The sequence below is a fragment of the Salvia splendens genome, chromosome 5 (assembly GCF_004379255.2).
Source record: "Salvia splendens isolate huo1 chromosome 5, SspV2, whole genome shotgun sequence".
Lineage (NCBI taxonomy): Eukaryota > Viridiplantae > Streptophyta > Magnoliopsida > Lamiales > Lamiaceae > Salvia > Salvia splendens.
Window position 1 is genome coordinate 40,190,835 of NC_056036.1, and position 12,103 is coordinate 40,202,937.

At 36.1% G+C, this 12,103-nt stretch overlaps 2 protein-coding genes and 1 long non-coding RNA gene across 3 annotated transcripts; 2 read left to right on the plus strand and 1 right to left on the minus strand.

Moving 5' to 3' along the window:
- Nucleotides 1-2,176: 2,176 nt before the first annotated feature.
- LOC121802309 (protein AE7-like) lies at nucleotides 2,177-4,658 on the minus strand. Its single transcript, XM_042201945.1, has 6 exons — nucleotides 4,463-4,658; nucleotides 3,383-3,515; nucleotides 2,955-3,060; nucleotides 2,769-2,868; nucleotides 2,488-2,533; nucleotides 2,177-2,383 (listed from the first exon to the last, which is right to left on the minus strand). Exons 2-6 carry the CDS (start codon nucleotides 3,504-3,506, stop codon nucleotides 2,283-2,285), a joined length of 477 nt encoding a protein of 158 aa, XP_042057879.1. The 5' UTR covers nucleotides 3,507-3,515; nucleotides 4,463-4,658; the 3' UTR covers nucleotides 2,177-2,282.
- Nucleotides 4,659-6,158: 1,500 nt separating this feature from the next.
- LOC121803145 (probable 2-oxoglutarate-dependent dioxygenase AOP1) lies at nucleotides 6,159-7,613 on the plus strand. The gene is made up of 3 exons (XM_042202844.1): nucleotides 6,159-6,609; nucleotides 6,800-7,118; nucleotides 7,189-7,613. The coding sequence occupies exons 1-3, from the start codon at nucleotides 6,236-6,238 to the stop codon at nucleotides 7,432-7,434; spliced, it is 939 nt and encodes a 312-aa protein (XP_042058778.1). The 5' UTR covers nucleotides 6,159-6,235; the 3' UTR covers nucleotides 7,435-7,613.
- A 3,055-nt stretch (nucleotides 7,614-10,668) lies between these two features.
- On the plus strand, nucleotides 10,669-11,449 carry LOC121803510. Its single transcript, XR_006051037.1, has 2 exons — nucleotides 10,669-10,949; nucleotides 11,042-11,449. It is a non-coding gene; the product is annotated as an uncharacterized LOC121803510 (long non-coding RNA).
- Nucleotides 11,450-12,103: the final 654 nt, after the last annotated feature.

Sequence of the window (12,103 nt, forward strand, 5' to 3'; positions counted from 1 at the left end):
TCTAGGTTTCTCATTTTCTGATTTCTGAATTTCATTTAAGTCTAAACTCGTGACGTTGGGTTTTGGCCCGGCCCGACGAGATGGCAATCCTCGTTGGAACTGAGACGGCCTCAATGGAGGGTGATCGGATTTAGAATCATTCTTTTGTTTGACAAATTTACATATACTATATTCTAATAAAAAAAACTTGCTATGTTTTTCTTGATGAATTATGTACAGAAATTTGTTCTCCCATCATATCGATATAATTAATTTGATTTATTTTAACTTATTCTTTTTTTTAGTACTATCTTTCATAATTTCTAATTTTCAGTTTAATTATAATAAACATTTAAAAGTAATAATGGAATAAATCGAGAATGGAAAGCAATTATTCAGTATGAGTACACACCAACCTAAGAGCATCTCCATATGTGCTCTTGCCAAAGAGCAAGGATATAGGCCTAAACCCACTTTTATTACTTTTTTAGTCTCTACTCTTAGGCAATAGCACAACACCCACATTCATGCTCTTCCGCAATGACATACTCAAGGGTCTCACAATTCTATTATTCAATTTAAATAATAACATTTCCACAATATTAAAATGCATTAAAAATATCCAGAATGTTATTACAAATTACAAAAAAATTATAAATTACATAATTAAAATACTAAAAATTTAAAATTACATAATAAAAATCCTAAAAAATAAAAAATACATAATTAAAGGCTAAAAAATACCCCGTGGAAGACTATTCCTCTGGCTCTATCCCCAATGTTCTTCGGAGACCCCGTATCATTGTCAAATGTGAATCAAGTTGCTCGGGGGTCATATTTGACCTATCGGCTAAATTAAGTTGGGCCAAAAGGGTCCACAATGAGTTGGTGGGGGGTTGAGGTGGCACAAAGGGAGCGGGAGCGGGGGCAGATGGAGTCGCGGCGCGACGGCTATTGATCGTCGCCTTCTTCCTTCCTTGCGGCCGGCTTTGGGAACTGCTCGGGCCGGCGTCGGGGCTACCCAAATTAGCTCCGGTGAGCTTGCTAGCCTCCTCATCCTCGCCGGCAACGGATAGGGATACCGACCTCGACCGTTTGCTGGAGGAGGATGATACGCCTCCCCTATACTTCAGATGCACACGCACCTCCTGCCAAGCGCTGAGGTACTTGAACGGTTTGTAATTTATGGATTGGTAGGTCGCCAAGACGACACTGATGATGTCGAGCTCGCTCCTACCGCTCCCCGCCGAACGCTCTTCCTGGAGGTAATACCCCGGAACTTTTGGATTTCTTCGTTGGCTCTGAATATGGCATTGCGCACCATACTCTCATTGCGCTCGATGGTTCAAGCCGGGCAGTTTTCATTATACCGGCGAGAGACGCGCCACCAAAACCTATCCCCACTTGATCCGGAGATAATCAAATAGGCTTTGAATAATTGATCCATCTCCGCTGGAGTGTACAGGGTGCGGACACCACGAGGAGTAAGAGTAGAAAGAGGAGGAGTTTGAGAGCCGCCGCGCCGCTCCCCCCGATCTGGGTTCGGGTGCCCACCCGTATCACTCATCGAGGGCATCTTGGTCGTCCACCGGGTAAGGGCGGTAGCCACCCGAAACTTGAGAACCTTGGGTTTAAGGAGGGGCCGAAAATTGCATTTCGGGACTAGGAAATGGTTATGAGCCGAACCATTCGTGGTTCCAACCGCGGGAGTCGGAGGGGCGATCGCCAAAGCCAGACTTTTTTTTTTGTAAGTAAGAGTGAAAGATTGAGAATTGATAAGAGAAGATGAGAGAATTTAGATGAGAATTGTGTAGTGTAGTATGAAATTTTTTGTGTGGAAGAGGGGGTATTTATAGATAAAAATTTGAATTTTGGGAAAAAATTGAAAAATAAATTAAAACTAGGGAGAAAACGGATATAATTTTTTGGGAAGTGAGAAAATATATTTTTTATATTTATTGGGATTTTTTAATTAAAATCCCATTTAAAAAAAATTACCAACGGCATTGCAGTTGGCCAATCAGGAAACGCCACAGCTGCTCGCTGACACGAACATGCTCGATGCATCGAGCAGCGCCGTGCCAGCGGCAAGAGTGCAGCGACGAGCAAGGCGGTGCCGCGCCAGCGGCACGGACGCCATCCGTCGGTGCGAGCACCGCTGCGGATGCTCTAACTCCCTAACTACAAGAATGGCCTATTGGTGTTACAAAATCAATACATTTGACATGTATAGAAAAAAAAAACTCCAGATACAAATGAAGTATTGCAATAGATACTCATACTATATTGAGAGAATTATAAGTTTATATCAGTGAAGGTGCAAGGCATTCGTCGACCATATCAACGAGGTTAGGATTTTCCAAAGCTGCTGCCACGCGTTCTTTGTCGTTCAGCTGTTTGTTTACTGCATATGAGTTAATGGTCTCCCGATTAAATCATTTTTTTTCCGTGGTAAACTAGTTTTGAATCTTAACAACTGAATAAAATGACATAAAGAGAGAGAGAAACCTGCAGCTTCAGAGGCATGAGAACCAGGTGCTACTCTAATATCAACCTGGGATGTAAAAATATATAATTGCATGAATAGAATCCTCCGAAATCACAACTCTAAACAAATTACAACTAATCATCAAAATTATAGAAGCTAAAAGTACCATACGTAGAACAAGAGCGTCAATCATCATTTGGTAAACGAAACAAGCACATTCTAAATGGAAAATTGGAAATCACTCAAAGTACTAACATTCATCAGTTTAGATTCCAGAATAGGCTTCACCAGGTTATTTTACCTTGTAACGTGGTGGCAAAGAGCGCATTAGTTTGACCCGCAAACATAAGCCAATTACTGTAGCCATGCTGCAATGCTCTACAGTTGGAGTAAATGTGACCCTGGAGCAGATCATTTCTAGTAAGTTGACATAAACTATACATAGTCAACTGAATGGATACACATAGAATGTACCTTTTTTATATACCTTACGTAGCTACGCTTGTCATCAACCTCAATTGCATCTTCCGTTATGACTTTCAACTCTTCCAACGAATAAGGATGCTCTGGATCTTTTATGTCTCTAATATGCTGTAACAACATTAAGGATACAAACTCTAGCAACCAAAAACGTTACTCGACAAACTCATTTATTCTGTGTGTAAAACGCAATTTAAGGTTTTTTATAACTATGACTGCTCAAAAGATACTTTTCACATATTAGAGGAACAGTATCCTTTTAGTGATTTCCCTTGGTAGGCAAGATTATCGAGTAATTCAGCCTCAGTCAGGGATTGATAACTGCAGATTATGGCTCCCAGCCTCCCACCCATCCCACAGAAGGGGAGAAGAATACTATGCTGGTTCCGAGTCTACCAAAAAACAAGATCCAACACAACGCATGTCAAAGGATATCAAAAATTTCTAGCTGGTCAATTTCCTCAGCTGCATATTCATCGACATCAACTGGTGCACTTCGAGTTCGACGCTCCTTCTTTTCATAGACAACAGGGTTCGCATTTATTAATCCTGAGACCATATTGCTAGCCTGAACCATAGTAAATCAGGTCAGGAACAAACACTGCATAAGGAACTTAGCACAAGACCTCACACAACCCTTGCAAAGAATACTAATTCCCTCAGAATAACTAGACAATTAATTGCATCATTCAATTGAAAAACTAATCACCCTCTTCTACTGCACATGTTGAATCCTTGCAACAAAAGAGGCTTAACTAAAATATTCAGCCATCATAAAAAGACTATAAATAAGTAGAATGGCATAAGAAGTACTAATACGAATCTGTTTACATTTACAGAAAGCAAAAGTATTAAATATTACTAATTCATACTATAAACCATCACAATAGCGAAAAGTTATCTCGATCTAGAAGACCCTGCTGGAAAACATCCTATACCTTAATGACACAGTCAAGCAGTCAAGCTCCATGACTTCATTACAATAAATCATAAAATTTGGAAATCACAAACACCACTCACCATGAACTCTGAGAATTAGTCATTACTTATTTCCGTAAGGTTAGAGGTGTAAACCAGCCAAGCCAATCGAATACAGACTCGAGATTCCGTGCTCGACTTCCAACTTATTTAGCTAGCAACTTATGAGCTAGCAATGGGATCAACAAACAGAAAAAGGTTCATCTAGTAACTTGAATGAACAAAGTTGAGCTTGTTTAATCATAAAAGAGCCAGAACAAGCAAATATTTAGTTCAACTCTGAAATTAATTCGTTTAGTAACGAGCCGAAGCAGATATTCTGCCGCACATGAGACACATACTACTAACGTCTTAATTCATTTGTTTTTTCCATTGTAGACCTGCGATTAAGCTAAACCTAGGCAGGAAAATTCAAATAAACCTCAAAATATTGAATGATTTCGTTAGGGTTTACCATTGGATAGCTAAGTAATTTATATCTGAGAATGAATGAAAATTAAATAGCAATTGAATAGGAAACCGGAATTCGACGATTACCGTGCGGAAGGTGTTCGATTTCGTGCAGAGAGACGAATATGCGACGATCTCGAACCTTAGAGTTATTCAAATTTCACCGAGCGCAGGGGGAGAGGGCCGTGGGTGGTGGAAGAGATGACGGCGACGGCGACGGCGACGGCGACGGCTGTTTTGAGAAAGGATGAATAAATTAGTTAAATATCTGTTCTTATCTTTGTGTGTGCCAAATGGATGACGTTTGATTTGTTTTTACAGTATTTAACAAGAAAATTAAAAATTCTTTAAAATTAAGAAAACACTGTAAAACAATTATTCTCTCAATTAAGTTTTAGAATTTTTACCTATTTATTTATTTATTTATTTATTTATTTCATCGATTGTACGACCCTCCTTAGAACTTTATTTTTACTAACCAGTTGATATCTTTGTGATGTGATTATAATCTAATGTTAATATATGATACGGTGGTTGATTAGAATAAGAGCTAATAATGCTATTAAAAATAAATAGGCTCATATTTGTCCTATTACAATTTGTTTTCTATTAAAGTCCTCGGTCGTTAGATGACCTATAGATGTGAATTGGAAGATTTGTGATTAAAAAAACACATCGTATTACATTTTGTTATAAGTAAATTAATAAAGAGATCATTTAATTTTCGATAAAATACATGAGTAAATAGTTTTATTTGCACTATTAGGAGTTAGAGCATCCACAATGGCGAATGTCCTAGCAGACGTCGGACCGGCGTGCGGGACGTCCGCCACTAGGCAGCATGCATACAGATACGGACGTCCGCTGCGGACGCCGGAGTTCCGCGGCTTTCCGGGACGTCCGCCATTGCGTTGACACGACGGAAGGCCTGACGGACAACCCGATTTTTTATTGTTTTTTTTGGATGTCCGTCGGGATGTCCGTCATTGTGCAGTGGGATGTCCTTATGACGTGGCAGTGCAGTGGGATGTCCTTATGATATGACATGAGATGTTTTTGGGAAGTCCGTCGAGATGTCCGCCGGGACATCCGTCCCATTGTGGATGCTCATGTCCAATTCCATGATTTCAATGTGACATGCAAGAAGCAAAATTGGCTTGAATAAAAAGTACTCCATCAGTCCATCACAAAGGATTTTGGGATATCCCGAAGTTCCATAGTAAGATACACTTCAGTTCCATTCAAATTGGATCACTTTTTTGATATATTTATTTAATGTTATTTTATGTACTAAGTGGATAGATAATAAAATAAGAAAGGCTAATATTTCCATTTTTAGAATGATAGATAATAAATGAGATATTTTAAAAAAAAACATAACCGAATGAGTATTGGATTAACATGGACTCTTTCTTTTTCATCTACTTAGGAGGCATCTACTTTGGGGTACTATTAGCTTAGATAAATAAAAATAATATAAACTATTTTTAAGGATAAATAAACAAAATTTTAAAGAGCGTGTCAGGGTTAACTCGGATTTAAAATTTTTAATATCGGGCATTAGTCACTCTACCACTAGACAAGCCAACACACAAAATAATATAGTAAATTGTTCTCACTATGTATTGAAGTTTTGAAATATTTTAAAATCCTTATACTCCTATTATTTGATCGCTAATTTATTTAATCCATATCCCAATCAAAGAGCGACCCGGTTGAATAAAAGTACTCAATCATTTATCCTATCAATAATGAAAAATAAACTGATTATACAAGAAAGCATTTATATATGATAGCAAGTAACAAACTTTCTCAAACTTACCAATTCCAAATTCCAAAACCAGAAGCAAAGAAATAATCATGGGCTCCCTAACTCTCCCTGAGCTTCTAATAGTAGACTTCAACACTGAAGAAATGAAGCCAGGCTCAAATTCATGGTCATCCGCCTGCAAAAGCATAAGAACCGCCTTCGAAAACCACGGTTGCTTCATAGCATTATGCGACTACATCACACCCCAACTCCACAACTTCATCTTCAAAGCAGCCGACGACCTATTCGACCTCCCCATCGAAACCAAAGTCCAAAACATCAACGAAAAGCCCTACCATGGCTACGTCGGTCAAATGCCCATCGTGCCCCTCCACGAAGCCTTAGGCATCGACTACGCCACCACCCTCCAAGGAGTCCAAAGCTTCACCAATCTCATGTGGCCTCAAGGAAATCCATCTTTTTGGTACATACATATAAACTTTTAAATAATGTTTACAACTTTTTTTTAGACAAAAACATATTGTTTAGGACCAAAAGGTAACAAACTTAATGTAAAGGACCAAAAAGTTTTTTAGAGCATATGTAAAGGACCAAATTTGGACTTTAGTCTTTTTTTTTATCATATTGATAATTTTGTGTGTTTTGTTAACTAGTGAGAACTCTATGGGGTTTGCAAAGGCGATCGCGAAGCTGGAGAAGATGGTGGTGAGGATGCTGTTTGAGAGCTATGGTTTGGAGAAGGCCGAGTCACATGTTGATGCAACTACCTATCTTTTGAAGTTCTTGAAGTATCGGTCGCCTAACGAGGGGGAGAATAACATGGCCTTTTTACCCCACACTGACAAGAGCTTCATCACTATACTTTATCAAAACCATGTCTCTGGACTTCAAACTAGGGCTAGAGACGGGGAGTGGATCGAGGTCCATTTCCCGCCTTCCTCTTTCGTTGTCATGGCTGGAGATGCTTGCAAGGTCAGTCTTCACCTTTTTTTTCTTTTAATGACTAGTTGAATTTTTATTCATATTTTTCGCGTTTATGTAGGCGTGGAGTAACGATAGGGTGCTGTCTCCGAGTCATAAAGTGATCATGGATATCAATGGAAACGAGACGAGATACACAGCTGCGCTGTTTTCTTTCCTTAGCAAGACTGTGGAGGTTCCTGAGGAGTTGGTTGATGATGAACATCCATTGAAATATAAACCTTTTAAACACATCGATTTGTTGAAGTTTTTCGATACAAATGGCCTGCGATCCCAGGATATACTCAAAGATTTCTGTGGTGTTTGAGCTATTTTTAACTTTGTTTTTATGTATTGGTGATTGAACAAGTTGTGTGTTTAATTTGCTGGTTCATGTTGTTAATGTTGTGTGTTTGCTTGTATGCTATCTTAAGTAATCTTAAGGAATAAAAATGTAAGTGAATATTTCTAAATTACTATGAAGGATATGATGTCAAGATTTAATCATAAGATTATGTTGTCTCTTTGATAAGTCCCATATACGTACTCTGAAATAAATAAAGGTATGGATATAATTTATTCACAATATTAATGAGATCATTCACAATATTAATGAGATCACAAGAAATGAAAATGCGTACGTGAAATATAGATCGAAATATAAGACTAAGAAATTTATGAAATGATTCAAAAGCACATTAATTAAATTATATAAACTTAGAGTTTCATCCTCAATTCTCAGTTTTCATTATTTTCCTAATTCTAAAATAAAGGCATAATTGAAAGACTTTAAAATTTAAACATTAAAGAGAACAAAATAAAAACCACAGAATAATTGCCACTTAAAAAAATCGGAGTATATAAATAGTAGTATATGGTATTGATTGGTGTACTTGTATGTGTGTACAAATATATTTGGTTATACATGCCCAATTGCCCATGACAATTTAATTAGATAGCTTTCGTAATTTATTTCCATACTATGTCTAGGGCGAAAAAAAGCTATTGATATATTAACCAGCTAGACTAATGTTATGTAGATTACCTTTTCTAACGCAGTTCATTCGGAGTCTCAGATGATGCCGAAAACGTCAACCGTATCGAAATATTAATTCACACGATGCTTGCAAAATATACCGACAACTCATACTCATAGCATTTGTCATGACTACGATGAATTTTGGTCATTTGACACCATTTAAGTGGCGAGTTTTTTTTTTATAATTTTATTTTATTTTCCTTTTAAGTTCTTAGAATTTTCAAATAACTAAGATAGCAATATGCTTTTCTATACTACTACCAATTATTGCAAACACACAAAAAAATTTACATTATTAATTGAATAGTAAAATATGAAGAATTTGTGTTTCAATCAAGGACTAGCCGACACTTATGCGATCTTGTCACAAGTTGAAATCAACATTAATATTAAGATTCAATTCCATCCCCCCCACTAATCAACATTATTGAGATTTAATTCCAATCACTTTTAATTTAATATTATCTCCAATGTTTTGATGGACGAATCATATTTCTGTTAAAACTTTGAAAAATAATTCAAAAATAAGATGACAGTTGCACTAAGCATGTAAAAGAGTACTGTATGATTTAATAGTAATTTGTCAACATCAACAGAAACTTGCTCCCAAGTCCCTATCAATATGGACCACCAAGATTATCCTATTAATATTAGTATAGATAACATAATTACAAAATCGAGTTGACCATCCCTGTCTAATTCAAATATATTTGTCACCATGTCAGCAAATCCTAATGTGCTTGATTTGTTTGATGTATTTCTAAGTGATAATGAAAATTATCAGTATTTGTCGGTTAACCTAATTAATTATATATGCTAGTAATTAGTTCATGGACAAACCTACAAAAAAAAACTATTGTACGAATTGAAATACTCATTTTCACGAATTGTACTACTAAACTCAGATTCATCAATTATCATAACTATGGTGTTGCTAAATAAGGACGATATTAGGTTGAAATGTTAATTAAATATCAATATTGATTGATGATGGCAACTTTCAATTAATTCAAAGATACTTCAAAATATTACCCGATTGGAGTCTGTTTTATGATTAATATGTCAAAATACTTCAGAAAATTCAAAGATATTTCATAGAGTATTTCTTTATGTCCAATAAAATAGTCATTTATATCTGTCCCACAAAAGATAGAATTTTTTTTTGATAACTTTTTTCTCTTAAATGAGGTGGATCATATTCCCTACTAACAATACTCTAATGATTATATTTCTCATACTTTATCAATTATACATTAAAATTCATATCATTTAAGATGTGTTATTTTTATAATACGGACGAAGTATTTGTTGAACCACAAATAGATAAAATTATATTTTGGACTTTCAGCCTCTTGCTAATAATGTATCCTTAGTGGACCAAATCCAATAACAATTGTGTAAAAACCGTCATCGTCACTTTTAGTTTGAATAATGCCCTCCTTTAATCATTAATTGACATTGCAAATCAATAGTATGATGTTAAATCAAGCATGATTTGGACTTGTTATTATTTAAACTTAAATAGATTTTAAAATAATCAAACGTATTTTGATAAGAACATCCCCATAGATTATACAGAAATTTGTTGATGGTTCAACATCACAAATGATTTAGCTTAATATATTGGATTTTCTTGCGCATACAGTTTCAACAACAATTGGCACATTGGTTCACATTAAGTGTGTTCAAACTTGGTCTTGCTTAGCTCATTACATGTTATGGAATCAAATATTTTGATTTGCTTAGTATCGTTGTGTAAACTATTTTACGCAATCAATTAACCATCACTAAACAACATTATTTTTGTTGCATAAACTTGCTGTGTTAGTATTTAATAAAATTCATGATGCTCTCCCTCTCTAAACATAAAATAAAATCTTGATGCTTATATATATGTAGTATAGCTCTTACATTTTACAACAAAAATGGGGACCGAAACCCTGAAGCTTCCTGTAATAGATTTCTCCAACCTTGAACACAAAAATGGAACATGGGAGCCTGTGAAAATCCCAGTGAAGCAAGCCTTGGAAGGGTATGGTTGCTTCGAAGCCACATTCAATGAGGACAGTTTGTCCAAACTGTTAGAATCGAAGCCACATTCGAAGCTAAATAGAAACTTTTCCCAAACTGTTAGAATCGAAATAGCTATGTGGAATTCAATGTTTTAAAATACTCCCTCCGTCCCAGATAGTTTGTCCAATTTTTCCATTTCAGTTCGTCCCACATAGTTTATCCTATTTCACTTTTTACCATTTTTAGTAGTGGACCTCATATTCCACTAACTCATTCCTACTAACATTTTATTATAAAACTAATATATAAAAGCAGGACCCACATTCCACTAACTTTTTCAACTAACTTTTCATTACATTTCTTAAAATTCGTGCCCGGTCAAAGTAAGACAAACTATCTGAGACGGAGAGAGTAAATTTTTAGGATAGAGAAAATGGTTAGTTTTACTCATTGATTTTGTTTTCCTTATTACCAGCAAGAATTTGCAGTCGTATACAGAGAAATTGTCGAAATTCGACCATATTGAACTAGAGAAATACATAGAGGATCACATCAAGTCCAGCACATTCGTTGTTCGAGTTCAGAAATACGACAACCCTCCAAAACACGAGACGCAAACAGGATTAGTAGCTCACACAGACAAGAACATTCTCACCATAGTGCAACAACTCAATCACATCACATCACATCGTAGGATTGGAGATTCTCTCACCAAAGATGGCCAAAAATGGTTCACTGCACACCCAACATCGCCTTATTCTTTCTTTGTCTTTGTTGGAATCTCTTTCCACGTAAGAATTCTCATTTTGTTACAGTAATTAAAACAGCATAACACTCTTAATTTGGCATTATATATATGTATAATTAGGAAATGAATTTACAGGCATGGACACTGTCCCATTCATAGAGTGATGATGAGGGGAGACGAAGCTCGATACTCGATCGCGTTATTTTCGACTATGAAAGAGGGGAGCATAGTGAAGGCCCCTGAGGAACTGGTGGATGAAGATCACCCCTTACTCTACAAGCCTTATGATTATCACAAGTTTATGGAGTTTTACTTATCATACGACGCCGCTCTCACTTCTCCAAATCCTCTCAACGATTATTGTGGGGTCTAATTCATTTCATCACCTCAATTTTCCATAATTAAACAAAAATTATACTATATGGTGTGTATTGGTTTTTATCAAGAGTTGGATGCAAGTTATATTGTGTGAAAATTTGTGCAAGCCCCTAGCTCCATGTAATTGCTATTGGTAATAAATTAATAATACTATAACTTCAACTACTATTTGCTTTAATTTGTATAGTTATGAGTGATATTTTTGGTTGTATTTAATTGAAACAGAGTGGATTTTAAAGTATAATCAAGTTTCAGATCCATGGTTTTTGTTTGACCCATAAGGCCTTAACACATAAGTCGTCACTTTCTATTTTCATAATGTCCTGTTAAATCACGCCTGACTCGGACTGGTTATTATTTAAAGTCAAATTAATAAAAGCCATTTTTTAATTAAAACACTAGTAAGGACACATTTCATAGCATTGTTAAATTGAGCTAAAAAAACACTTGCTAACATTTGCTAGGTTTTAGAAAGAGGAAGAATAGCTTAATGCCTCTAACATTTATGAGCCTTTATCATTTCACTGTAACTTTACTTTTTTTTTTTTTCCAGTTCCCTGAGTTTAAGTTCCACACTTTTATCCTTGTCTTTTACCTCGTTACATTTCTTTCCGCCATCTCTAAAGCCCCAAACTCAATCACACACTCAAACTTCCCAGAGTGGTCGTGGTGGAGTTACACGGTTTGACACTGGCCAAGCCCAACAGGAGGTTGGAGCGGAGGCTTGGCCTAGGCTAGATCAGTCGTTATCCGTATCAAATGATATAGTGAATTAGTCTTATTCGTATCAAATGATTAAGTGAATTAGTCTTATACCTT

Coding starts and splice junctions, on each gene's coding strand:
- LOC121802309 (XM_042201945.1), bottom strand. CDS start 3,506: ATGGTCTCAGGATTAATAAATGCGAACCCTGTTGTCTATGAAAAGAAG. Junction 3,061..3,382: donor TGACCAGCTAGAAATTTTTG/ATATCCTTTGAC, acceptor TAATGTTGTTAC/AGCATATTAGAGACATAAAA. Junction 2,534..2,768: donor CTTTGCCACCACGTTACAAG/GTAAAATAACCT, acceptor TTTACATCCCAG/GTTGATATTAGAGTAGCACC.
- LOC121803145 (XM_042202844.1), top strand. CDS start 6,236: ATGGGCTCCCTAACTCTCCCTGAGCTTCTAATAGTAGACTTCAACACT. Junction 6,610..6,799: donor CAAGGAAATCCATCTTTTTG/GTACATACATAT, acceptor TTTGTTAACTAG/TGAGAACTCTATGGGGTTTG. Junction 7,119..7,188: donor TGGCTGGAGATGCTTGCAAG/GTCAGTCTTCAC, acceptor GCGTTTATGTAG/GCGTGGAGTAACGATAGGGT.